The sequence below is a fragment of the Anguilla rostrata genome, chromosome 19 (assembly GCF_018555375.3).
Source record: "Anguilla rostrata isolate EN2019 chromosome 19, ASM1855537v3, whole genome shotgun sequence".
In the NCBI taxonomy this organism is placed as follows: Eukaryota; Metazoa; Chordata; class Actinopteri; order Anguilliformes; family Anguillidae; genus Anguilla; species Anguilla rostrata.
Window position 1 is genome coordinate 13965885 of NC_057951.1, and position 23701 is coordinate 13989585.

Here is a 23701-nt window from a genome sequence, read left to right on the forward strand (position 1 = left end):
CTCTCAGCTTTACCGCACCCCTCTGCCCCTTACCCTATTACTGTCCCACTGCCCTTCTGCCTGACCCAATACTAAAATAGATTGTTTAGTATTGCCTCTAGAATGGTTTATAATGGTTATCTCCTGTTTCTGTCTGTTTGTGTTTGTGTGCGTGTGTGTGTATATGTGTGCCTGCGCGCGTGCCTGTGTGTGTGTGCTCACAGGGAGGTGGTAGTGAAAGGCTCCCTGCCTCACCCCTTCGCCCTGACGCTGAGCGAGGACACGCTGTTCTGGACGGACTGGAACACGCACTCCATCCACTCCTGCCACAAGGGCACGGGCGAGGACCGGCGCGAGGTGCACACCAACATCTTCTCCCCCATGGACATCCACGTCTTCAGCCAGAACCGACAGCCCCTGGGTAGGCCAATCACAGCGCAGCCGCGCACAGCTGCAGCCAATCACGCACCTGCCCCGCACCTGTCACTAGCACAGCAACCAATCCCAGGCCTGTTGACTTTCACAAGGGTCTCCCTAGTGATTGGCCATCTCTGGTGCTGTTCTCTCTTATTTGATTGTCCATGACCAGCACTACTGTACCCCCCAGTCTCAGCCCATCCTGAGTGCATCCTGCCTGGCCTCAGCCCTGGGGGAGAGACACAGAGACTCTGCCCCTGGCTCGGTTATGCAGGAGGAGCAGCTTCCTGCCTCTCCTCCCTGGCCATTTTTGTCGTTTCTGAGAGCGAAGCAGTGCGTGAGTGTTTTTGTGGGGTTTTTGTGCACCGATGCTGCTCTTCAGAAGCCATTAGAGCACAATCACCTTGCTGCTGCTCCCCCCAGCGGGCCGGGACACAAAGGGCCCTGTGTCCCCCTCCCCCTCCCCAGAATGCGGGGAATCCACGATGGCGGGGGGGAGAGAGCCGTAGCGGACAGGGGGCCCGCCCTGGCGTAGGCCTCAGGTTGCAGGCCCCACTCCCACGGCCCACAGAGACCTGCTTGTGAGGGGGCTGGGGGGTTATCCATTCCATTTTTAGGAATTCAGAGCATTGAAAAATATTTAAGTTACTCTTTCTAGTCGTTGTTATGATTTAAATGGTTTTATGGTTTAGGGTTACTGAAGTGGGAAAGCTTCCTCAGTGGGGGTAAATATATGCTGTTTAATTGCTTGCACAGTTTGGAGGTGGAAAGTGAGGTGTGTGAGGAGGTGGAAAGTGAGGTGTGTGAGGAGGTGGAAAGTGAGGTGTGTGAGGAGGTAGAAAGTGAGGTGTGTGAGGAGGTGGAAAGTGAGGTGTGTGAGGAGGTGGAAAGTGAGGTGTGTGAGGAGGTGAAAGTGAGGTGTGTGAGGAGGTGAAAGTGAGGTGTGTGAGGAGGTGGAAGTGAGGTGTGTGAGGAGGTGAAAGTGAGGTGTGTGAGGAGGTGGAAAGTGAGGTGTGTGAGGAGGTAGAAAGTGAGGTGTGTGAGGAGGTGGAAAGTGAGGTGTGTGAGGAGGTGAAAGTGAGGTGTGTGAGGAGGTGGAAGTGAGGTGTGTGAGCTGGAGTTGAAGGCGAGGTCACGCAGGTGAAACAGCCTCAGGTTCACCCGGAGCGTGAGCGAGGACGCAGTCGCCCTGCTGTGCTCAGGCTGCCAGCGACGGCCCCGCTCAGCACGCCGCGTCACATGACACGCTGCTCACGGCACGCAGAGCGCTGGCCCCGCCCACTCGCGGCACGCAGAGCGCTGGCCCCGCCCACTCACAGCACGCAGAGCGCTGGCCCCGCCCACTCACGGGGCTCACGCTCCGGATTTCCAGGGTGTTCTTTTTTAACCGTGTGAGGGGACGGGGGGGGCGCCCAACACCACGCGTGACGGAGTGCGTGACATTTCCCCGTCTTCTCTCTTCCGGTCCGGCCCGCCCAGGCTCTTAGGCGCTCTATTTTTAAAGCATACCAGACTGAAACCCCAACCCCCCCCCCGCCCCCCGCCCCTGCCCCCCCCCGCCCTCACACGGGACCTGTAGGTATAACCTCCACACTGAAGAGACAGACAACAGTGGGAGCACTGAGGTGTCCTGTTTCAGGCAGTTTGCTGCTGACATGGATCCGCGGGGCTGTTTGTGCCCCAGTAAAGCGACACCGGGGGCCGGGGGAGAGCAGTCCGGCTGTTTCCTGTCCCCACGCGGCTTCCTCTGCGCGCACTTTTACTGCAGCAGGGTGTGTGTGTTCTCACCGCTCCTGTGTAAACCATGTGCTGTGCGCTTCAGCTGGAGCTGTCTTCAGCACTGTGGCGTGTCGCTGCGCCTGTGTGTGTGTGTGCGCGCGTGTGTGTTTGTCTGTGTGTGTGACCGGTGTTCCGTTCCTGCCTCCGTTTCCAGCGGCGACCAGCCCCTGCATGCTGAAGAACGGCGGCTGCTCGCACCTGTGTCTGCTCTCCCCTGTGAAGCCCTTCTACCAGTGCGCCTGCCCCACCGGCGTGCAGCTGCTGGACGACCACAGGACCTGCAGAGAGGGTGAGTCTCTACGGCTTCCTGCTGCACTGCCGTCATCTCATAATACAAATACTATCTCTGCTCCCCCTGTCCTCAGATCCTCTACTTCTCTGCTAGATATCTCTTGCCCCTCTCTTTACTGGAGTAAAATGTCTTCCCTGTCCTACCCTCTGAACTGCCCTTTCTGCCAAATAACCTCCTCTGCTTCTGCATATTGGAATTTGGCCTGCTTCCTGCTGCCCTCTCTGCAGAAATGCTGTCTCTGCTGCTCCTCCGTTCTCTACGGGAGGCTGTTCTGTTCTCTTGTCGGATTTTAGTCTTGTTATGAGCGCAGAAGTGTGTTTTTCTGCCTCCCGCTGATTGTGGGTTTCTCTTTCTAAGCGTCTCGCTGGCCGAGCGCGGGAGTGACCTCGCGTGACACCGCGGCGCGGCGCGGGCGCGGGTCGTCTGAGCGCGTTGGCGGCTCTCTCCCGCGCTCACAGTGAAACGAAGCGCCTCTGAGCTGCGCAGTCGCTGCTCACAGTGAAGCGAAACGCCTCTGAGCTGCGCAGTCGCTGCTCACAGTGAAGCGAAACGCCTCTGAGCTGCGCAGTCGCTGCTCACAGTGAAGCGAAACGCCTCTGAGCTGCGCAGTCGCTGCTCACAGTGAAGCGAAACGCCTCTGAGCTGCGCAGTCGCTGCTCACAGTGAAGCGAAACGCCTCTGAGCTGCGCAGTCGCTGCTCACAGTGAAGCGAAACGCCTCTGAGCTGCGCAGTCGCTGCTCACAGTGAAGCGAAACGCCTCTGAGCTGCGCAGTCGCTGCTCACAGTGAAGCGAAACGCCTCTGAGCTGCGCAGTCGCTGCTCACAGTGAAGCGAAACGCCTCTGAGCTGCGCAGTCGCTGCTCACAGTGAAGCGAAACGCCTCTGAGCTGCGCAGTCGCTGCTCACAGTGAAGCGAAACGCCTCTGAGCTGCGCAGTCGCTGCTCACAGTGAAACGGAACGCCTCTGAGCTGCGCAGTCGCTGCTCACAGTGAAGCGAAACGCCTCTGAGCTGCGCAGTCGCTGCTCACAGTGAAGCGAAACGCCTCTGAGCTGCGCAGTCGCTGCTCACAGTGAAGCGAAACGCCTCTGAGCTGCGCAGTCGCTGCTCACAGTGAAGCGAAACGCCTCTGAGCTGCGCAGTCGCTGCTCACAGTGAAGCGAAACGCCTCTGAGCTGCGCAGTCGCTGCTCACAGTGAAGCGAAACGCCTCTGAGCTGCGCAGTCGCTGCTCACAGTGAAACGGAACGCCTCTGAGCTGCGCAGTCGCTGCTCACAGTGAAGCGAAACGCCTCTGAGCTGCGCAGTCGCTGCTCACAGTGAAGCGAAACGCCTCTGAGCTGCGCAGTCGCTGCTCACAGTGAAGCGAACGCCTCTGAGCTGCGCAGTCGCTGCTCACAGTGAAGCGAAACGCCTCTGAGCTGCGCAGTCGCTGCTCACAGTGAAGCGAAACGCCTCTGAGCTGCGCAGTCGCTGCTCACAGTGAAGCGAAACGCCTCTGAGCTGCGCAGTCGCTGCTCACAGTGAAGCGAAACGCCTCTGAGCTGCGCAGTCGCTGCTCACAGTGAAGCGAAACGCCTCTGAGCTGCGCAGTCGCTGCTCACAGTGAAGCGAAACGCCTCTGAGCTGCGCAGTCGCTGCTCACAGTGAAGCGAAACGCCTCTGAGCTGCGCAGTCGCTGCTCACAGTGAAGCGAAACGCCTCTGAGCTGCGCAGTCGCTGCTCACAGTGAAGCGAAACGCCTCTGAGCTGCGCAGTCGCTGCTCACAGTGAAGCGAAACGCCTCTGAGCTGCGCAGTCGCTGCTCACAGTGAAGCGAAACGCCTCTGAGCTGCGCAGTCGCTGCTCACAGTGAAGCGAAACGCCTCTGAGCTGCGCAGTCGCTGCTCACAGTGAAGCGAAACGCCTCTGAGCTGCGCAGTCGCTGCTCACAGTGAAGCGAACGCCTCTGAGCTGCGCAGTCGCTGCTCACAGTGAAGCGAAACGCCTCTGAGCTGCGCAGTCGCTGCTCACAGTGAAGCGAAACGCCTCTGAGCTGCGCAGTCGCTGCTCACAGTGAAGCGAAACGCCTCTGAGCTGCGCAGTCGCTGCTCACAGTGAAGCGAAACGCCTCTGAGCTGCGCAGTCGCTGCTCACAGTGAAGCGAAACGCCTCTGAGCTGCGCAGTCGCTGCGTTCAGCGCCGGCTTTGAGCACACAGCTGTTGCGCAAACGCAGCCGTATTTCCAGGAGTCCGTCCTCCTGAAACGCTTCGCGTGCCGTGAGCTGTGAGCGGCTTCAGTTCTCGTTTCCAAGTGCATGTTTCTGTTCTGTAAGGGGGGAGGCGCCATTTTAACCAGAACTTGTATCACTGTATCAAAAACATCTCGAGCCGTTCCAGCAAACTCCCTCTGAAAACACCAGCCGTCCCGCAGTTCAGCAATAAGGGAGCTAAATCGCCAACAGCTTCTATTTTGACGGTTCCGTAGAACTGTAGAAGAGTTTTTCCGCTGAATTTCTTAGAACGTATTCGGAAAGCTGGTATGTCCGGTTGTTTGAGTTTCCTTGCTGGTGGATCTGCTGACAACAGAAATTACCGGAACCACACTTAAAAAATATATTTTTTTATTATATTAAAAAAAACATAAGGTTGGCCAATTTCTGTGCTTTAGTAAGGTCAGTTGTATGGTTATTTTTCTGGGTGATCTGTTTATTATGATAAATAAAATGTATGTGCGGAGGTTTAAAAAAAGAAGGAAGCCCATAGGATGTTTTCTGGCAGTTGAGCTGTCCTGCGTTGGGGAGTGTTGGGCTGTAGCTGTACCTCTGGGTTTTTGGATGTGTCAGGAGTCATGTTGCCTCTGTGGTCTGTCGGTGGACTTGAGGAGAAACAGATGACTTTGGGGGGGGGAGGGGGCGTGGCCTGTTTCAGGAGCCCCGCCCCCATGTTATCTCTGATTGATGGTCCCCGCGGCCAGAGGTGACGGGGGCCGCCCTGCGGTTGCCGTGGCGACGCAGGCTTGTTGCTGGGCTGTGCGGATACTCGGGCGCACTCTGTTCCCCCTGTCCTGTGTGTCCTCGTTTTGTTTCAGTACCCCCTAAACACCCCCCTGCACCCCCCACTCTCGCTCTGTGGTGGTGGGGTGGGGGGGGTGGGGGGCTTTTGTCGGGGGTGGTCACATGTGTAACTGCGCACAATGCCCCTTTCACCGCTTGCTTTTCTTCATCCCTCTCTCTTTTCTGCCCTCCTCTTCCCTTCCCCTCCTGGTTACTTTCACAAAAAAAACAAAGAATTCCACAAAAATCAAACTTGTACTTTGTTTTCAAATTGGGATTCTCGCATTTGTAGATGACTGTAAATTATTGCCACTTGCACCCATAGAATGTGGCAGAAATAAAAATAAAAATAAGTGACACTTACAATTCCATTAGTAAAATCTGCCATTTTTAATGTGCTTATTTCTTTTTAAAAACCTGCCTGACAGCATTCAGCGATGCGCCTGAATGTCTGTGAAAGGACGTGTGAAACCTTTCGCGTCTGAAGCGTCTGTTGAGGTGAAATTGAGCGGAGTTTCAGGGCCTGGCCGTGGCGCAGGCTGTCCGGGCCGAGCCCTGAGAACTGAATTATGGGTATTGTTTGGCCCTCCGCTCTGCCCCGCCCACCGGGCAGACAATGGCGGACGGAGGCGTCTAACTGCACACGGAGAACGCCGCCAATTTGTTAGCTGCTGTATGCACACGGCTGTGTCCTAACCCTAACCCTGCCCTTCCGGAGCGGCCAATCAGAAGGAGGCGGAGGATTATATGAAGACGTTCTGATCTCTCTGCCTGTGTTTATCGGTCAGCTAACGGGGGGCAGATGTGACGGAGGTGTGCTGGGTTTCTGTCCTTTGCACAGAGGCTGTGTTAAGCTGCCCCGCTCAGCCGCGTTGGGGTACTTGTCTGTGGGACGGACCCTGCAGGCTGAACACTGCGATTTCACAGGACTGGTCACCTGTTAAGGGCTCAGTCCCTACATGGGCGCGTTTTGGGGGGGAGCTTTAGATTCTGGGCGAATAGGCCTGTGTGACAGCCTGTTTGTAAAAGGCAGGATACAGGAATCAAGGCCGATTGATCTGTTGACTGACTGACTGACTGACTGACTGACTGACTGACTGACTGACTGACTGACTGACTGATTGATTGATTGAGGCTGTGCGTGACGTGCGAATCGCGAGCCGTTGTCGTGGTGATCAGACGGGCTGCGCTGGCTGGAGGTGCAGGAGGCAGGAGGAGGTGCAGGAGGTGCTGAGGGCTCCTCTGCTCCAGCGTTTGAAAGGCTTTCAGGCTCCTACCACCAGCGGGAGGATGGGGGTCTGGGTGCTGGGGGTGGGGGTGGGGTGCGGTGCCCTTTGTTGTCCAGCGCCGGCCCATCTGATGGGGTGGGGGCCTGTGGGGGGGGGGCCTGTATGGGGGAGAGGCAGCGTTGGTCATGCCTGATTACTCAAAGTGGATCCTGATTGAATTCTTCAAAGAGGGGTTCATCAGGAGGGTTTGAGGGTACAGAGCTGCCCCCCTGCCCTGTCCCCCATCCCCCGTCCCCTCACACAGAAGGGAATGTGGGTGTCAGAGTGGACGGGGACACACACCCACGGCTCCTTCCTCTGTTAGAGTCTCTGTGGCATTCGTACGTATTGATATTTTTGTGTGACTGTAAGTCTAACTTACCCGTCCTCCTCTGTCTCTACTGCGTGCTGTTCCTCGCCTGCTCAGGTCGCTCTCAGTGCCGTTACCCATAATGCCCCTGTGTCTCCCGCGCAGGCGCCACGCAGCTGCTGCTCCTGGCACGGCGGACGGACCTGCGGCGCATCTCGCTGGACACGCCCGACTTCACCGACATCGTCCTGAAGGCGGAGGACATCCGGCACGCCATCGCCATCGACTACGACCCGGTGGAGGGGCTGGTGTACTGGACGGACGACGAGGTGCGGGCCATCCGCCGGGCGCGCCTGGACGGCGCCGACGGGCAGCTGGTGGTGACCTCGCAGGTCAGCCACCCCGACGGCATCGCCGTGGACTGGGTCGCCCGCAACCTGTACTGGACCGACACCGGCACCGACCGCATCGAGGTCACCCGCCTCAACGGCACCATGCGCAAGATCCTGGTGTCCGAGGACCTGGACGAGCCCCGCGCCATCGCGCTGGACCCCGTGGCAGGGTGGGTACACACCAGCGCGGGCACGGGTGCATACGGGCGGGTACGGGTGCACACGGGCGGGCACGGGCGGGTACAGGCAGATTTGGGCGGGTATGGGCCCGCTTTCTCTGGGTGCTCCTGCTGCAGTCACTGCGTGAGGAAATGAATCGGAGAACGTGCAGCTGCCGTCGTCATGGTTTCCTCACCTTAAAAAGATCAGTGTAGGTCGGGGCCCCGGCTGCAGTTGTTTCTAATCTCAACCAATAGGAGGGGCCGACTGCGGGCTGGGCGGGGCCTGTCACGCTGTCTGTCAGTGAGTCAGAGTGGCTGGACTTCATTCCTCACTCAGACAGCGAGACGTGGGGGAAGGTGTGGGGGGGGGGATTAGCTGGAGCCCTGCCAGCCCTGTGTATTCCGCTGGCTCCCTCTGGACCTGCCTGTCAAACGGGACAATGAGAGCTTTGGGGTAACAGGCGCCCCCCCCCTCCCCGCGAGCGCCCAGCCGCTGATGACGGGGTTCGGATACGGCCGCCCCGCTCCGTCAGCTGTGAGCGACAGCGACCGGGGGGCATGCTGGGTATCCCGCCGTGTGCGTCCGTCCGTCCGTGTGCGTCACAGCGCGCGGCGCCGGGGGCGGAGTCTGTGGGCGCGGTGGAGCGTGGGAGAAAACCCCGAGCGCTGGAATGTCTGGTTTTGATTCGCTGAGACCTGAATTTCCACATGCCGGAGAGCGCGGCAGAATCCCAGAATCCCTTATTGGCCGGCGCGTCGCCCGCGAGGGAAGGTCAGCGCGTCAGACGCGTCGCTCCTGTGCGATCAGCGATAGAAACACGGCGTAATGCTGTCAGAATGTGACAAAGGGCCTCATCTCACAGCCGTGACTCACCAAATGCACAGCGGGGAAATCCACAGTGGAAATCCACAGGAAACGCTTTGAGAAAACGAGAGATAACAGAGAGAACACGCCACTGAAAAGGCCCGCTGTCTGAACATAATACTGAAAAAACAAATAAAATAAAAAAGGCCGGTCTGAGTATTTGCGGTAACTGTTTTAAGTAAGGCGTGTCTGTGTGCGTTTTCTCTGAGGTGTAACCTGGGCAGCAGTGTAGCATAAGGAGCTCCCTGTTGCTGAATTACTCTTATTTGCGACTTTAATGTCACCTCAGTGTTCCCATCCCTCTGACATCACTTCCTGTTCCTGTTCTGCAGGTACATGTACTGGACGGACTGGGGCGAGATCCCCAAGATCGAGCGGGCGGCTCTGGACGGCACGGACCGCGTGGTGATGGTCAACACCTCCCTGGGCTGGCCCAACGGACTGGCGCTGGACTACGCAGAGAGCAAGATCTACTGGGGAGACGCCAAGACCGACAAGATAGAGGTGAGGGGCACGACCCTGGTCTTCCTCCACCCCCTTATGAACACATGATTTGCTCTGCCATAGTCTTCCGCAAGACACTTATGAGGACATGATGTTCTTCCATAGTCTTCAACACCCTTATGAGCACACACTGTGTTCAGCCATAGTCTTGCTCAACACCCTGCTGTGTTCAGCCATAGTCTTGCTGAACGCCCTTATGAACACATGATGTGTTCAGCCATAGTCTTGCTGAACGCCCTTATGAACACTTGATGTGTTCAGCCATGGTCTTGCTGAACCCTATGACCTATGTGTCAGCAAGTCTGCTGAACCCTTATGAACCCTTGATGTGTTCAGCCATGGTCTTGCTGAACGCCTATGAACATGATGTCAGCCAGCTCTGAACGCCCTATGAACCTGGATGGTTCAGCCAGGTTTGCTGAACGCCTGCGTTCAGCGTGCTCTCCTGCCCTTGGCTGGTACCGCAGTGCGTGTTGTTAGCGGTGACCGTTGCCAGGGGCTCGGGGCCAGACTTCCTGTTACCCATAATAAGCTTTAATTACACACGCGGGGGAGCGCTGGCAGCCACGCCGCTCTGTGTCCAGGGCTTTACTGCGGCTCCCTCTGCTTACTCACCAGTGCAGAGTAAAGCACATTAATGCCAATGACATGAAAGCAAGTCAGTGCTGTAAATAACACCCGAGTCTCACTGGGTAGCTGTGGATGTCTTCTTTCTTAACACTTGTTCTGTGTGGCTTTCTCATCTGCTCTCAGGTGGTGTTTTGGGGGGGGGGATGTGGGGGGGGGTTTGAGATGGGGGGGTGGGGGTGGGTGTGGGGGATTTGGGATGGTCCCCTGACTCTCTGCTCTGAGGTGGTGTTTGAGATGGGCGGGTGGTTGGTGGTAATGGGGGGGTTTTGGATGGTCCCCTGACTCTCTCTGCTCTGAGGTGGTGTTTGGGAGGGGGTGGGGTGTGGGGGGGTTTGGGACCATCCCCTGACTCTCTCTGCTCTGAGGTGGTGTTTGTGGTGAAGCCCACATCTGGTTCCTATTGCTGCCTCTGTGCAGCTGTGGTCTGCTCTGTTTAGAATAGCCCCAGAATGTGAAACCAACACCACAGTGTGGCCTGGGCTTCCAAACCAGCACAGGCCCTCAGCCGTGTGTGTGTGTGTGTGTGTGTGTGTGAGAGGATATTGTGTGTGTGTGTGTGTGAGGATGGTGTGTGTATGTGTGTGTGTGAGAGGATGGTGTGTGTGTGTGAGTGAGAGAGAGAGAGATGGTGTGCGTGCAAGCATGTTTGTGTGTGTTTGTGTATATATGTGTGTGTGTGTGCGTACGTGCATGTGTGTGAGAGAGTGTGTGCGTGATGTTGACTGCAGTTCTAGAATACAAGGGGATAGATTGTTGGGTTAGTATGATGGTTAGTAGATGGTGAATTGTCACAGTTGAGTGGTCTTGATCCTGTGTTGGAATTTGGGGAGAAACTGAAGGTATTGCAGTTTCTGCAGTCCCCACTTTACTCCGGATTATTCCAAACACTCTGGTGAGCTCAACTGGACCGAGGGCAGGCCTTCCAGCTTAAAAAACAAATAAGATACAACTCCAGCTAGTGGCTCAGAAACGTCTGGAAACAATAAAAACTGCACCATTCGGCCAGAAATGTAACCCAGAAAAGTATTCCTGGTGGGGGTAAGGGGGGGAGGTGAAAGTATATTTGAGTGTAGTATTTCAGGAGTGCAGAGATGCCAGAGAGAGAGAGAGGCAGCGGCTGTGCGTTGGGTGAGGTTACTGAGAGAGGCTCCATCTTGCAGAAAGGGCTTTAGTTTCCGTGATTATTTGGGAAGCTGTCCCTCTTGGCTTCCTCTGCTGCAGCCAGAGCACATTTGAAGTTCCTCATTTTGAGGCCTGTGCTCCCCTTGGGCCCCCGGGCACAGGAATGGTGCGTGTGCGTGTGCGTGTGCGTGAGCGTGAGCGTGAGCGTGTGCGTGTGCGTGTGCGTGTGAGTGTGCATGTATGTGTGTGCATGTGTGAGTGTGTGCGTGTGCGTGTGCGCGCATGTGTGTGAGTGTGTGTGTGCATGTAAGTTCTGTTACTATCCAAACTCACGTATCCAGGTCCCACTCCTGCACATGCTGTGAATATTTACCCTTTTACAATGAAGGACACAGAGGGGTACAGTGAATATTTCGTATTGTTTTTGGATGTCCGTCCTGGTGGAAGGTGCAGTGGTGCTGGTTCAGAATGATGTGTGAATGTTCTGGTGAGATGTTCGGAAGCCTGGGTAGCCAATCAGCATCCAGGATCTTGGCCCCGCGCGTTCTCCAAAGCTGTGGTGTTTGCGGCGCAGGTGATGGACATGGACGGGACGGGGCGGCGGGCGCTGGTGGAGGACAAGCTGCCGCACATCTTCGGCTTCACGCTGCTGGGCGACTTCGTGTACTGGACCGACTGGCAGAGGCGGAGCATCGAGCGCGTGCACAAGCGCTCGGCCGAGCGTGAGGTCATCATCGACCAGCTGCCCGACCTCATGGGCCTCAAGGCCACCTACGTGCACAAGACCTTCGGTGAGCGTCCCCCGAGTCCGCAGCCTGTGTCCTGGGAGGAGCACTGCCGGGCTTCACTGTGTGCAGTCTCATTGTATTTGGTGAGGGAGGGGGCGGGATCTAGGTCCCCACAAGTGGGAGGAGTATGTTATTCGCTGGGTGTGCTGTCAATCAGGCAGTGCGCAGTCACTCATTGGTCGTCTGCCCGGTGTGAGCTCAGAATCTGTCCTCCCTGGCAGCCGTAAACAGTCCTGGCTACTTACGCCAGGGATCTGCTGGTTTTGTTAACCCGTTTTGAACCTGCACTTCTGCCTCCTGATTGGGCGATTAGTCTCCGAATCTGAATGTGTTTTTGGTGTGCGCTCCTCCCCCCCCCCAGGCACGAACCCGTGCGCGGAGAACAACGGCGGCTGCAGCCACCTGTGCCTGTTCCGGCCGCAGGGCGTGCAGTGCGCCTGCCCCATCGGGCTGGAGCTGATCGGGGACCTGAGCACCTGCATCGTGCCTGAGGCCTTCCTGCTGTTCTCCCGCCACACCGACATCCGCCGCATCTCCCTGGAGACCAACAACAACAACGTGGCCATCCCGCTCACCGGCGTCAAGGAGGCCTCCGCCCTCGACTTCGACGTGACCGACAACCGCATCTACTGGACCGACATCACGCTGAAGGTGAGGGGAACGCGCCGCCCCCCCCCGCCTCGCCGCAGCCAGGCTGAGTAAGGGGCTCCAGTGAGCCCCCGTCTGGAATTAAACTGACTCTCTCTGCTTCTCTCTCTCTCTCCGGCTGCTGGGTGAGGGCTTTATCTGCTCTCTCTCCTCGCTCACTCGCTCGCACGCAGCCTCTTTTTGCTTTTGTGTTTTTTTTTTTCCCCCTTCTTCTTTTAATGATTATATTTGCAGAGTGGAGGGAAGGGGAGACCTGATATCAAAGTCAAATTTTAAATCTTCCAGCTTTTTTTTTCTTCTTAAGAATAGAAATCCAAACATTAGAAGGTAATTAGTTGTACTGAAGAGAACCCACAGGCAGCCCTCTCTCTCACTCTCACACACACACACCCCGGATCCTTACCCTCCTCTGCTCTCCTCTGCGTGTTTCCTGTCTCTCTCTGACTGCGCGGTGTGTTCCTGTGTTCCCTGTGCAGACCATCAGCAGGGCCTTCATGAATGGCAGTGCGCTGGAGCACGTGGTGGAGTTCGGCCTGGATTACCCAGAGGGCATGGCGGTGGACTGGCTGGGGAAGAACCTGTACTGGGCCGACACCGGGACCAACCGCATCGAGGTGGCCAAGCTGGACGGGCAGCACCGGCAGGTCCTGGTGTGGAAGGACCTGGACAGCCCCCGAGCTCTGGCTCTGGACCCGGCCGAGGGGTAGGGCCCGCTTTCAGCGCTCACCCACAGGGGGTGCTACAGCTCTGCTTAAGAGAGTGATCTCTTTTAGCCATGGTTTGCTGTTCGAAAAGTATTGCACACAGGCGCAGATATCCTGTATTACAGAAACCCCTTTAAATCATTTGAATCTAGCGTTGAATTATTTATTTTTTTGTAATTGCTTTTATCCAATCACATTTCAGCTTCATGTACTGGACCGAGTGGGGGGGCAAGCCCAAAATCGACCGCGCGGCCATGGACGGGACGGGCCGCATCACCCTGGTGCCCAACGTGGGGCGGGCCAATGGCCTGACCATCGACTACGCCGAGCGGCGGCTGTACTGGACCGACCTGGACACCACGCTCATCGAGTCGTCCAACATGCTGGGTGAGCCCTTAAATCCCTCTCTCTGTCCCTCTCTCTCTCTTTCTCTCTCTCTCCCTCTCCCTCTCTCCTCTCTCTGTCCCTCTCCCTCTCTTTCTCTGTCCTCCCTCTCCCTCTCTCTCTCCTCTCTCTGTCCCTCTCCCTCTCTCTGTCCTCCCTCTGTCCCTCTCCCCCTCTCTCTCTCTGTCCCTCTCCCTCTCTGTCCTCCCTCTCCCTCTCTCTCTCCTCTCTCTCTCTCTCTCTCTCCCCCTCTCCCTCTCTCTCTCTCTCCTCTCTCTCCTGTCCCTCTCTCTCTCCCTCTCCCCTCCCCTCTCCCCTCTCTCTCTGTCCTCCCTCTCCCCCTCTCTCAATTTACTTTTTTTCCCCAATTCAGTGTGCTTTATTGGTATGAAACATGGTACAGATTGCCACAGCAAACCAGAATCACAGCCGTGGTCCCGCCTCTATCGCTTGTCAATCTGAACAAACACATGGGGGGGCAAGTGAATGCGTCATGATAAATGAAATAACAGAATTAAGTGGTTTGAATTCAAAAGTAACAGTCAACAAAAAAAAAGCAGTGAATTGAAAGCACACAGCAGTAGATGGCACGACCCACTGCGGCAGTGGAAACAGCAGACCCCTGAGTGCATTGTGGGTAATTCCGTATGACGCAGACTCTGGGTTGACATTCCTGCAGTCCTCCTCTGTTTGTGTCCTCTCTCTCTCTCTCCTGTGAGAGAGAGAATCCGCGGGCTCTGCGTGGCTGGCGGTGAGCGGTGTGGTTCTGCGGTCCAGTCAGGTTTGATTACGCGTTCCCTGTGTGTGAGGTACAGACTCACAGAGGCCCAACGTGTTCTCAATTAGGAGCTCCAGAGAGCCGCTCCACGGGCCTCAGACGCCAGGGTGTGGAACACAGCGCTCTCGCTGCTCATGTGGCTTCGGTTTGGGCCAGAGGCTCCAGCGTACGCGCTCCAGCCCAGTGCCCAGCTCTGCTGTGGAACAGACTACAGCCAAACAGCGCTGTTATATCACGCTTACGCACTGAGCGTGCCCAAGGCTCGCAGTCATATCAGCTTATAGGGGTATGTTACAGGAGGGGGAGGGGTGGATAGCCTCAGTGGTGAATCTCACTGGTATGAGATTTTTTTTTGTTGTTTTTGCTCACAGAAGTTAGGTTTAGTAATATTAGTGAAAATAATGGAATTGTGCTTATGTGCGTTTATGAGAAGTCGGAGCAATTCACATTGGGGAGGGGGGGAATTGACCCCCCACCCACCCCCACCACCTACCAGTGCACGCACCTGGGTACTGCCCGGCAGCCTTGCACCAGAGCGCTCTGCCCACATTGGCTTGGGTGGAGAGGCAGGAAGTAATAAAGCTGTCTGCGGCGGTATGGAGCGTGTGGCTGCTAACTCTCCTGCCTGACTCGCGGATGTTATTCCCTTCGCACACGCAGGCCAGGAGCGGGAGGTGATCGCGGACGACCTGCCGCACCCCTTCGGCCTGACGCAGTACCAGGACTACATCTACTGGACGGACTGGAGCCAGCGCAGCATCGAGCGGGCCAACAAGACCAGCGGGCAGAACCGCACCGTCATCCAGGGCCACCTGGACTACGTGATGGACATCCTGGTGTTCCACTCGTCCCGGCAGGGCGGCTGGAACGCCTGCGCCTCCACCAACGGGCACTGCTCCCACCTGTGCCTGGCCGTGCCCGTCAGCAGCTACGTGTGCGGCTGCCCCGCCCACTACTCGCTCAACGCCGACAACAAGACCTGCAGCCGTGAGTGGGAGGGGCCTCGCGGGGTTAGGGGAGGGGCCTTGTCAGCAGCAACAGGGAGAGAGGGGGTGGGGTTAGGGGAGGCAGGGAGGAGGCTGAGATGCATTATATCCTCCTTGGTGTGACAGATAGCAGCTTTTTAATCCCGCGCCCCCCCTCTCCTCCCCCCCCAGCTCCCACGTCCTTCCTGCTGTTCAGCCAGAAGACGGCCATTAACCGCATGGTGATGGACGAGCAGCAGAGCCCCGACATCATCCTGCCCATCCACAGCCTGCGCAACGTGCGCGCCATCGACTACCACCCGCTGGACAAGCACCTGTACTGGATCGACCTGAAGCAGAACGCCATCCGCCGCTCCCAGGAGGACGGCAACCAGGTACCCCGCACTGCCACTCTCTCGCTAAACTTTCCGTGAGACGTGCGTCCAAACTTGAAATCCAAGCTCGTGTGAATTTGTTGTGCACCTGTATTCTGTTTTGCGAAGCGCCTGGTTATCCCTGTTTAAAGTGGCCAGGTGCGCCGTGCTGTTTTAACTTCAGGTCTGAGACTTATTTTACCAGTGGCGTCCTTGAAAGAGGCCTTTTGAAGTGCTAGGGTTCCTGACGGTGGTCCATCGCTGACCCCCCCCTTCCCCTGCCCCCCCCCAGAGCATGACGGTGGTGTCCAGCACGGCGGGCAGCCTGGGCCTCCAGCCCTATGACCTCAGCATCGACATCTACAGCCGCTACATCTACTGGACCAGCGAGGCCACCAACGTGATCAACGTCACGCGCACCGACGGGCAGCGGGTGGGCGTGGTCCTGCGCGGGGAGCACGACAAGCCCCGCGCCATCGTGGTCAACCCCGAGAGGGGGTGAGTCCTGCGCCTGTCCCGCTCACGCACACATACACACACACTCACACATACACTACACCCACACACAACACACACACACACACACACACTCACACACACACACACACACACATACACCCACACACACACCACACACCACACACACACACACGCGCACACACACACACCACACACACCACACCCACACCACACACACACATACACACACACACACACACGTACACGCGCGCACACACACACACACACACACACACACACACACACACACACACACATACACACACGTATGCATACGCACACACAGACCCTTCCTGTGCAGTAGGCTGGCTGTGCTTTCATGTGTAGCATTCGCACCTGTACCTGTAAGGTGGTTGTAAGTAGGCTGGGTTTTCCCAGGTCATTGTGAGCAATAGAGTAACTGAGCAATGGCAGAGTAACTATGAGTACTGGCAGAGTTCTAGCGTACTATTGTACCAGAGTACTAGAGTAATAGAGTAACTGCATAATGTAACAGTAACTGAGTAATAGCAGAGTGACTGTGACAGTGTACCTGCTCCAGTTGTTGTCAGCTAATAGACTCCAGGTGTGTCCCAGGTGTGTCCCAGGTGTGTCCCAGGTGTGTTCCAGGTGCGTGCTCTGACCCGTCCCCTCTGTCCGCAGGTACATGTACTTCACCAACCTGCAGGAGCGCTCGCCCAAGATCGAGCGGGCGGCGCTGGACGGGACGGAGCGGGAGGTGCTGTTCTTCAGCGGGCTGGGCAAGCCCGTCGCCCTGGCCATCGACAACCAGGTGGACAAGCTGTTCTGGGTGGACTCGGACCTGCGCCGCATCGAGAGCAGCGACCTGTCCGGTGAGCGCAGCGCCGTCCCGCCCGCGTCTCAGATACCTGACCCAGAACCCCTCACCCCACCGCCCCCCCTCCCTCTGAGTCACAGGTAGTGGCAACGGGAGGTTACTTATTTCCTCTGAAAAGAAATGAAGAACAGCCAAGCTATGGACAAGGTCCACCCAAGCTCACAAATAAAAAAACCACGAGCAATAAATGCCTAACCCTACCCCCTACCCCTCTCACCACCAAGGCCGCAGAATGAAGTTTTAAAAATACGTTGACTAGCCCAGCTGGGCAGGAAAATGTTGGGGGAAAGCGAGGATAAAAACAGACAAACCAAAACGTGTGAGTGCTAAGCCCCCAGAGCTGGGACTGTGCTGGGCTTTGAGTTTTGTCACGTCTCCTGGACTGGTTCTCGTCATGTGCAGGGCATTGTGGGATAGCCCCCAAATGCTAGCTCAGCTGCTCTCGGTGCCCAGTAAACAAACACAGCTGCTTATTTCCAAGTGCTGTTTACCGCTTTTGTGAGGTTTGTACTTTTTTTCCCTTTTATTTTAAACACACAAGAAACCTCTTTTAACAGTGCTGTTTGGACCATGTGCTGATTGTCATTTCAAGTTTTTCCATGGGGTTGTACAAAACCAAAACGTTAGTGGTGGAAAATTCATGTTTTTTTCTCCCTTTCTATTTTTCCCAGTGAATGTTTAGAGGGGGAAGGGCTTTTTTGGGATGGGTCTTGTTTTTGTCTCCAGCACCAAACTGTAAGGAGAAATAGCCCATGTTTTTAGGCTTGTTTCAGTTTTGCCAACATCTTCTCCTTCTTGGGGACCCGGCCCCTGAAGATTTTGAAGCGGGCACCAATGAGGTGACATCATGGGGCTGCGTAGGCCAATCAGAGGGGGCGGGTGCCTTTTCCCGTGCTCTGATTGGCCGGCAGGCAGCTGTGTGTGCAGTGAAGTGGAGCTGACACTCAGCACATTCCAGCGCCTCCCCAGCGCCCCACACGCTCCCGACGGAATGCGGAATGCCCACCGTTCCGGTCGGAGCGGGGCGGGGGAGGAGGCGGGCGGGGGGAGAGGCGGGCGGGGAGAAGCGGGGGGGGAGGAGGCGGGCGGGGGAGGAGGCGGGGCGGGGGGGGAGAGCGGGCGGGGGGGGGGGGGGGGGGGAGCGAGCGGGCGGGGGAGCGGGGCGGGGGGGGGAGAGCGGGGGCGGGGGGGTTATGGGTGACTCCTGAGTAACACAAACAGTCCCCAAATGATTACTCTGCGCACTCCTGGTCCTGAAGTGAGGCCCAGTCTGCTTTGGGCTTTCAGCCGATCGAACGGCTAAAAAAAAGAAGTAACAAATGGAGGATCCCATCTATCCGATCAGCCGCGGCATCCTGGCACGCCATTGGCCAGCCGGGCGGTGGCTAAATTTAGGCTGACGGGGGCCGTGATGCGGGTGGCTGTCATCAGTCTCTCCAGCAGATGTGTGTCCACCGCTCTGCTGTAAATAGCAGCAACGGGATGTGGTGGTTGGGGGTGTTCTTGGCTGGGAGGATTTTTAACCCACCGCCCCCCCCCCCCATACCACAACCCCCTCCGGAAAAGGAGTTTGGCTCAGAGGCCGCCTTCTAACCAGCGATACATTTGCACCCTGCCCCCCCCCCAAAAAAACCTCTCCGCAGAAGATCCTGTGAAGTCAGAGTGCGACTCCACTGGCCGTCTCCAGACTCTTCCTTCGTTTGTTTTGGTCAGAATTGACCCCAAAGGAACGCGTAAATCTTTCACTGAGATATTACGAATGTGAAGTATGTCTAGACTCTAAATATTTTAGTCTGGATCTCTAAAAAAAATAAAATTCCACTTTTTTCCAAGTAGTTGTATCAGATTTCAGCATATTTTGATAATTGGGTAGTTGTGCACGTACACAGACACGTGCGCACGTCTGCACAGTGAGGCCTCCCCCTTTCATGCCACACCTTTTTTTTAAGTTCAGCAGCTGTACCTGCGATTGTTACAACTTGTACCATAATGTACTTGTGATTTTTCGACCAATCAGCGACTGTCACTTTCCCCCCCTTATCTAAAAAACCGCCCTTCCTTCCTTAAAATTCTCGTCCCCGCATTGGCCGGTCTGCCCTCCGTTAATGACCCCTCCTCCCCCCCCCCCCCTTCTGTGCCGCAGGGGCCAACCGGATCGTGATCGAGGACTCCAACATCCTGCAGCCGGTGGGGCTGACGGTGTTCGGCAGCCACCTGTACTGGATCGACCGGCAGCAGCAGATGATCGAGCGCATCGACAAGACCACGCGCGAGGGGCGGACCAAGATCCAGGCGCGCATCGCCTCGCTGAGCGACATCCACGCCGTGCGCGAGATCGACCTGGCCGACTACAGTGAGCCACCGCGCGCGTTCCCTGCCTGCTAACCGCCCCGCCCCGGAGAGAGGGTCTCGTCACTCACGTTCTCTCTCCTCCGTTTCCCCTAGACAAGCACCCCTGCACCTCCGACAACGGCGGCTGCTCGCACATCTGCATCGTCAAGGGCGACGGCACCACGCGCTGCTCCTGTCCGGTCCACCTGGTGCTGCTGCAGGACGAGCTCTCCTGCGGCGGTAAGCCCCGCCCCCTTGCATCTCTTACAGTGAAGCCCGCCCCCTTGGGATGCTGTGCTGTGCTCAGCGTGACTGTGCCTCAGCAGCGCTCTCTGTGCTGTGCTCAGCGTGACTGTGCCTCAGCAGCGTTCTCTGTGCTGTGCTCAGCGTGACTGTGCCTCAGCGGCGCTCTCTGTGCTGTGCTCAGCGTGACTGTGCTCAGCACGCTCTCTGTGCTGCGCTCAGCGTGACTGTGCCTCACAGCGCTCTTGTGCTGTGCTCAGCGTGACTTGCAGCCTCTCTGCGCTGTGCTCAGCGGACTGTGCCTCAGCAGCGCTCTTTGTGCTATGCTCAGCGTGACTGTGCCCTCAGCGGCGCTCTCGCAGTCTGTGCTCTCAGCGTGACTGTGCCTCAGCAGCGCTCTCTGTGCGTGCTCCAGCGTGACTGTGCCTCAGCAGCGCTCTCTGTGCTGTGCTCAGCGTGACTGTGCCTCAGCAGCGCTCTCTGTGCTGTGCTCAGCGTGACTGTGTATCAGCAGCGCTCTCTGTGCTATGCTCAGCGTGACTGTGCAGCGTTCTCTGTGCTGTGCTCAGCGTGACTGTGCAGCGCTCTCTGTGCTGTGCTCAGCGTGACTGTGCCTCAGCAGCGCTCTCTGTGCTGTGCTCAGCGTGACTGTGCCTCAGCAGCGCTCTCTGTGCTGTGCTCAGCGTGACTGTGCCTCAGCAGCGCTCTCTGTGCTGTGCTCAGCGTGACTGTGCCTCAGCAGCGCTCTCTGTGCTGTGCTCAGCGTGACTGTGCCTCAGCAGCGTTCTCTGTGCTGTGCTCAGCGTGACTGTGCCTCAGCAGCGCTCTCTGTGCTGTGCTCAGCGTGACTGTGCCTCAGCAGCGCTCTCTGTGCTGTGCTCAGCGTGACTGTGCCTCAGCAGCGCTCTCTGTGCTGTGCTCAGCGTGACTGTGCCTCAGCAGCGCTTCTGTGCTGCTCACGTGACTGCTGCTGTCTCTTCTGTCGGTGACTGTGTCAGCAGCGCTCTCTGTGCTGTGCTCAGCGTGACTGTGCAGCGCTCGTCTGTGCAGGCTGTGGCTCGCTGTGCTCGTGCTCAGCGCGCTCTCTGTGCTGTGCTCAGCGTGACTGTGCCTCAGCAGCGCTGGGTGAAGAGGCTCGCTGGGGGGCGGCGGGCGGGAGATTAAAGTGTTTAGTCTCGCGCGGGTTTCTGCGTGTCTCTGCGCGGCCCTTTGTGATTGGCTGGCTTTAATCACGGCGAGCCCGCTCGCCACCGCAGCAGATGTCTGTAAAAGAGCAGCGAGCGCTGAAGTGCTGTCTGTGGCCCGAGCCGTCGACTGGGACCCGGCCCGAGCCAAGATGGCCCCTGCATACACGCTCTTACAAGCGCGCAGGCGTTTGCACAGCCAAAGCAGAAGTGTATTTCTGTTTAAGTAGTGATCCCACAAAACAAGTGTTACTTAACGGCGCCTATAACCTGTATTTAGCCAGAAATTTAAACGTGGGTTTAAAAAAATGTTAAAATATATATTGGCTCCCCAACAGCTATTAGAGCATGATTAATGAGGTTTGGTTTAATTATTAAAGAGCTGCATCCAATTAGTTTTTAAAAAGTTACTTTTTTTGACTGGGGTGTCAAACCTGGAGGGCTGCTGTGTCTGCTGGTATTTGTAGTTTTCTTTCCATCAGAAGCCATTTCAGGCCTTGAGGACAAGGTGTATGGACTCTTTAGCCAATCAGTGACTCAAATGAGTCGGTGGTGTTAAAAGGGACCACAAACGATCTGCGACTGTGACCCGTGTGGCTTTAAAGCTCTCAGGGGTGTCCGTGTGCACCCCGTCCCACGCTGCGATCCCTGGTCCCTGACGTCCCTCCCCTCGGTGTTCCCCCCCAGAGCCCCCCACCTGCTCTCCGGAGCAGTTCTCCTGCGCCTCGGGGGAGGTGGACTGCATCCCGCAGGCGTGGCGCTGCGACGGCTACCCCGAGTGCGACGACGGCAGCGACGAGCGGGACTGCCCCGTCTGCTCCTACTCCGAGTTCCAGTGCGACAGCCGGCAGTGCGTCGACATGACCCTGCGCTGCAACGGCGAGGTCAACTGCCAGGACCGCTCCGACGAGAACAAGTGCGAAGGTAACCGCTCACCGCTAACCGCTAACCGCCGCAGGAACCTCCCCCTTTCTGTTTACTGGAGAATCAGAGCTCTGGCTGGAGTGGCCACTTACCGTAAACCTGGTGTAGAGGTACCACTAGGTCCTTTTCCCTTGGTGTAGTTCTCATTTACCATAAAACCTGGTGTAGAGGTACCACTAGGTCCTTTCCCCTTGGTGTAGTTCTCATTTACCGTAAAACCTGGTGTAGAGGTACCACTGGGCCCTTTCCCCTTGGTGTAGTTCTCAATTACCATAAAACCTGGTGTAGCGGTACCACTAGGCTCTTTCCCCTTGGTGTAGTTCTCATTTGCCGTAAAACCTGGTGTGTAAGCACTGCTTTATTCATTCATGCAGTTCGGTGCCCGCCTGACCAGATCAGATGTGCGAACGGCCAGTGCATCGGGAAACACAAGAAGTGCGACCACAACACGGACTGCTCCGACAACTCCGACGAGCTGGGCTGCTGTGAGTGGAGCTCAGAATGCCTTTCTGTCTCATCTGAATTATTTCCTCTGTCGTCATGTCGGTGTATTAGAGAAGCGTCCATAGAAACATTGTATTGTAACTGAAGAGTTGCGGGTTCGATCCCCAGCTGCGGCACTGCTGTTGGCCGCTTGAGCGTGGTGCTTGGCCAAAATGGCTTCGGTGAAATTTCCGGGGTGGGTTTGTTGTTGATGATGTCATCTTGCCCCCTCCCCTCCAGACTCCACGGAGGAGCCGTCGGCCCAGCCCACCAACACCATCGGCTCCATCATCGGGGTGATCCTGGCGCTCTTCTTGGTGGGCGCCATTTACTTCGTGTGCCAGCGGGTGCTGTGCCCGCACATGAAGGACGAAGGGGAGACCATGACCAACGACTTCGTGGTGCACGGGCCCTCCTCCGTGCCCCTGGGATACGTGCCGCACCCCAGCTCTCTGTCGGGGTCCCTGCCAGGTGAGCCCCCCCTGCCCCCCCCACCCCTGTCCGCTCGCTCCCCAGCCCCCGGCCTAGCCCCACTCCGCCCCCCCAGCCCCCCTCCCCCCCCCCGCGCTCACGCTGGCCTCTGTCCCTCCCCAGGCATGTCCCGCGGGAAGTCGGTCATCAGCTCCCTCAGCATCATGGGCGGGAGCAGCGGCCCCCCCTACGACCGCGCCCATGTGACCGGCGCGTCCTCCAGCAGCTCCTCCAGCACCAAGGGCACCTACTTCCCCCCGGTGAGTGTGTGCGCACATACACACAGTCTCACACACACACACACACACACACACACACACATACACACAGTCTCACACACTGACACACACGCTCATACACACAGTCTCACACACACACACACACACACACACATACACACACTCTCACACACACGCTCATACACACACTCTCTCACACTGACACACACACACACACACATACACACAGTCTCACACACTGACACACACACACACACACACAGTCTCACACACTGACACACAGTCTCACACACTGACACACACATACACACACTCATACACACACACTCTCTCACACACACACATACACACACTCATACACACACTCTCTCTCTCACACACACACACACACGCGCTCATACCCTCTCCTCTCCTGCTGCAGATCCTGAACCCGCCCCCGTCCCCCGCCACAGAGAGGTCCCACTACACCATGGAGTTCGGCTACTCCTCCAACAGCCCCTCCACCCACCGCTCCTACAGGTACAGTCCAGTCCTTATTCACAAAGCATCTCATTCTCAAAGTAGGACTTCTGGTGGGATGGAATGGGGTCAAACTGCAGCCCAGGCCTTCAGATATGTTCCTAAAGCACTCAGTCACAGCTTCTTTACTTGAGAGAGAGCAGAAGAAGCAGGAAGCCCTTTAGAGTTGTTTGACTTGTGTCCTTATTTGTATTAGAGACTGACCCTGGTTTGTAGTTGGTGATGCAGGTCTCTATGCTGAATTTGGGACTGACCCTGGTTTGTAGTTGGTGATGTAAGTGTCTGTGCTGCTGATTTAGGGACTGACCCTGGTTGTTTTTGTAGTTCCTGCTGCGATTTGGGACTGACCGTTTGCGTCCGCCCACTAAGCAGCTACCGGCACTTTGCCCCGCCCACCACGCCCTGCAGCACGGACGTGTGCGACAGTGACTACACGCCCGGCCGCCGCGTGGCGCCCGTCGCCAAGGGCTACGCCAGCGACCTCAACTACGACTCAGAGCCCTTCCCCCCGCCCCCCACCCCCCGCAGCCAGTACCTCTCGGCCGAGGAGAACTGC

The 23701-nt window shown here is 57.1% G+C and overlaps 1 protein-coding gene across 1 annotated transcript in view; it reads left to right on the top strand.

Moving 5' to 3' along the window:
* Positions 1-23701, top strand: part of lrp6 (low density lipoprotein receptor-related protein 6) — a 47283-nt gene that overhangs the window by 19241 nt on the left and 4341 nt on the right. Inside the window, 20 exon segments of the mRNA XM_064319484.1 lie at positions 204-400; positions 2330-2464; positions 7245-7641; positions 8830-9001; positions 11328-11544; positions 11903-12192; positions 12666-12892; positions 13096-13280; positions 14716-15042; positions 15213-15415; positions 15687-15892; positions 16556-16746; positions 18895-19104; positions 19197-19322; positions 21197-21433; positions 21808-21918; positions 22157-22387; positions 22511-22647; positions 23048-23145; positions 23515-23701. Of these exon segments, the coding sequence (XP_064175554.1) occupies positions 204-400; positions 2330-2464; positions 7245-7641; positions 8830-9001; positions 11328-11544; positions 11903-12192; positions 12666-12892; positions 13096-13280; positions 14716-15042; positions 15213-15415; positions 15687-15892; positions 16556-16746; positions 18895-19104; positions 19197-19322; positions 21197-21433; positions 21808-21918; positions 22157-22387; positions 22511-22647; positions 23048-23145; positions 23515-23701 (4084 nt within the window).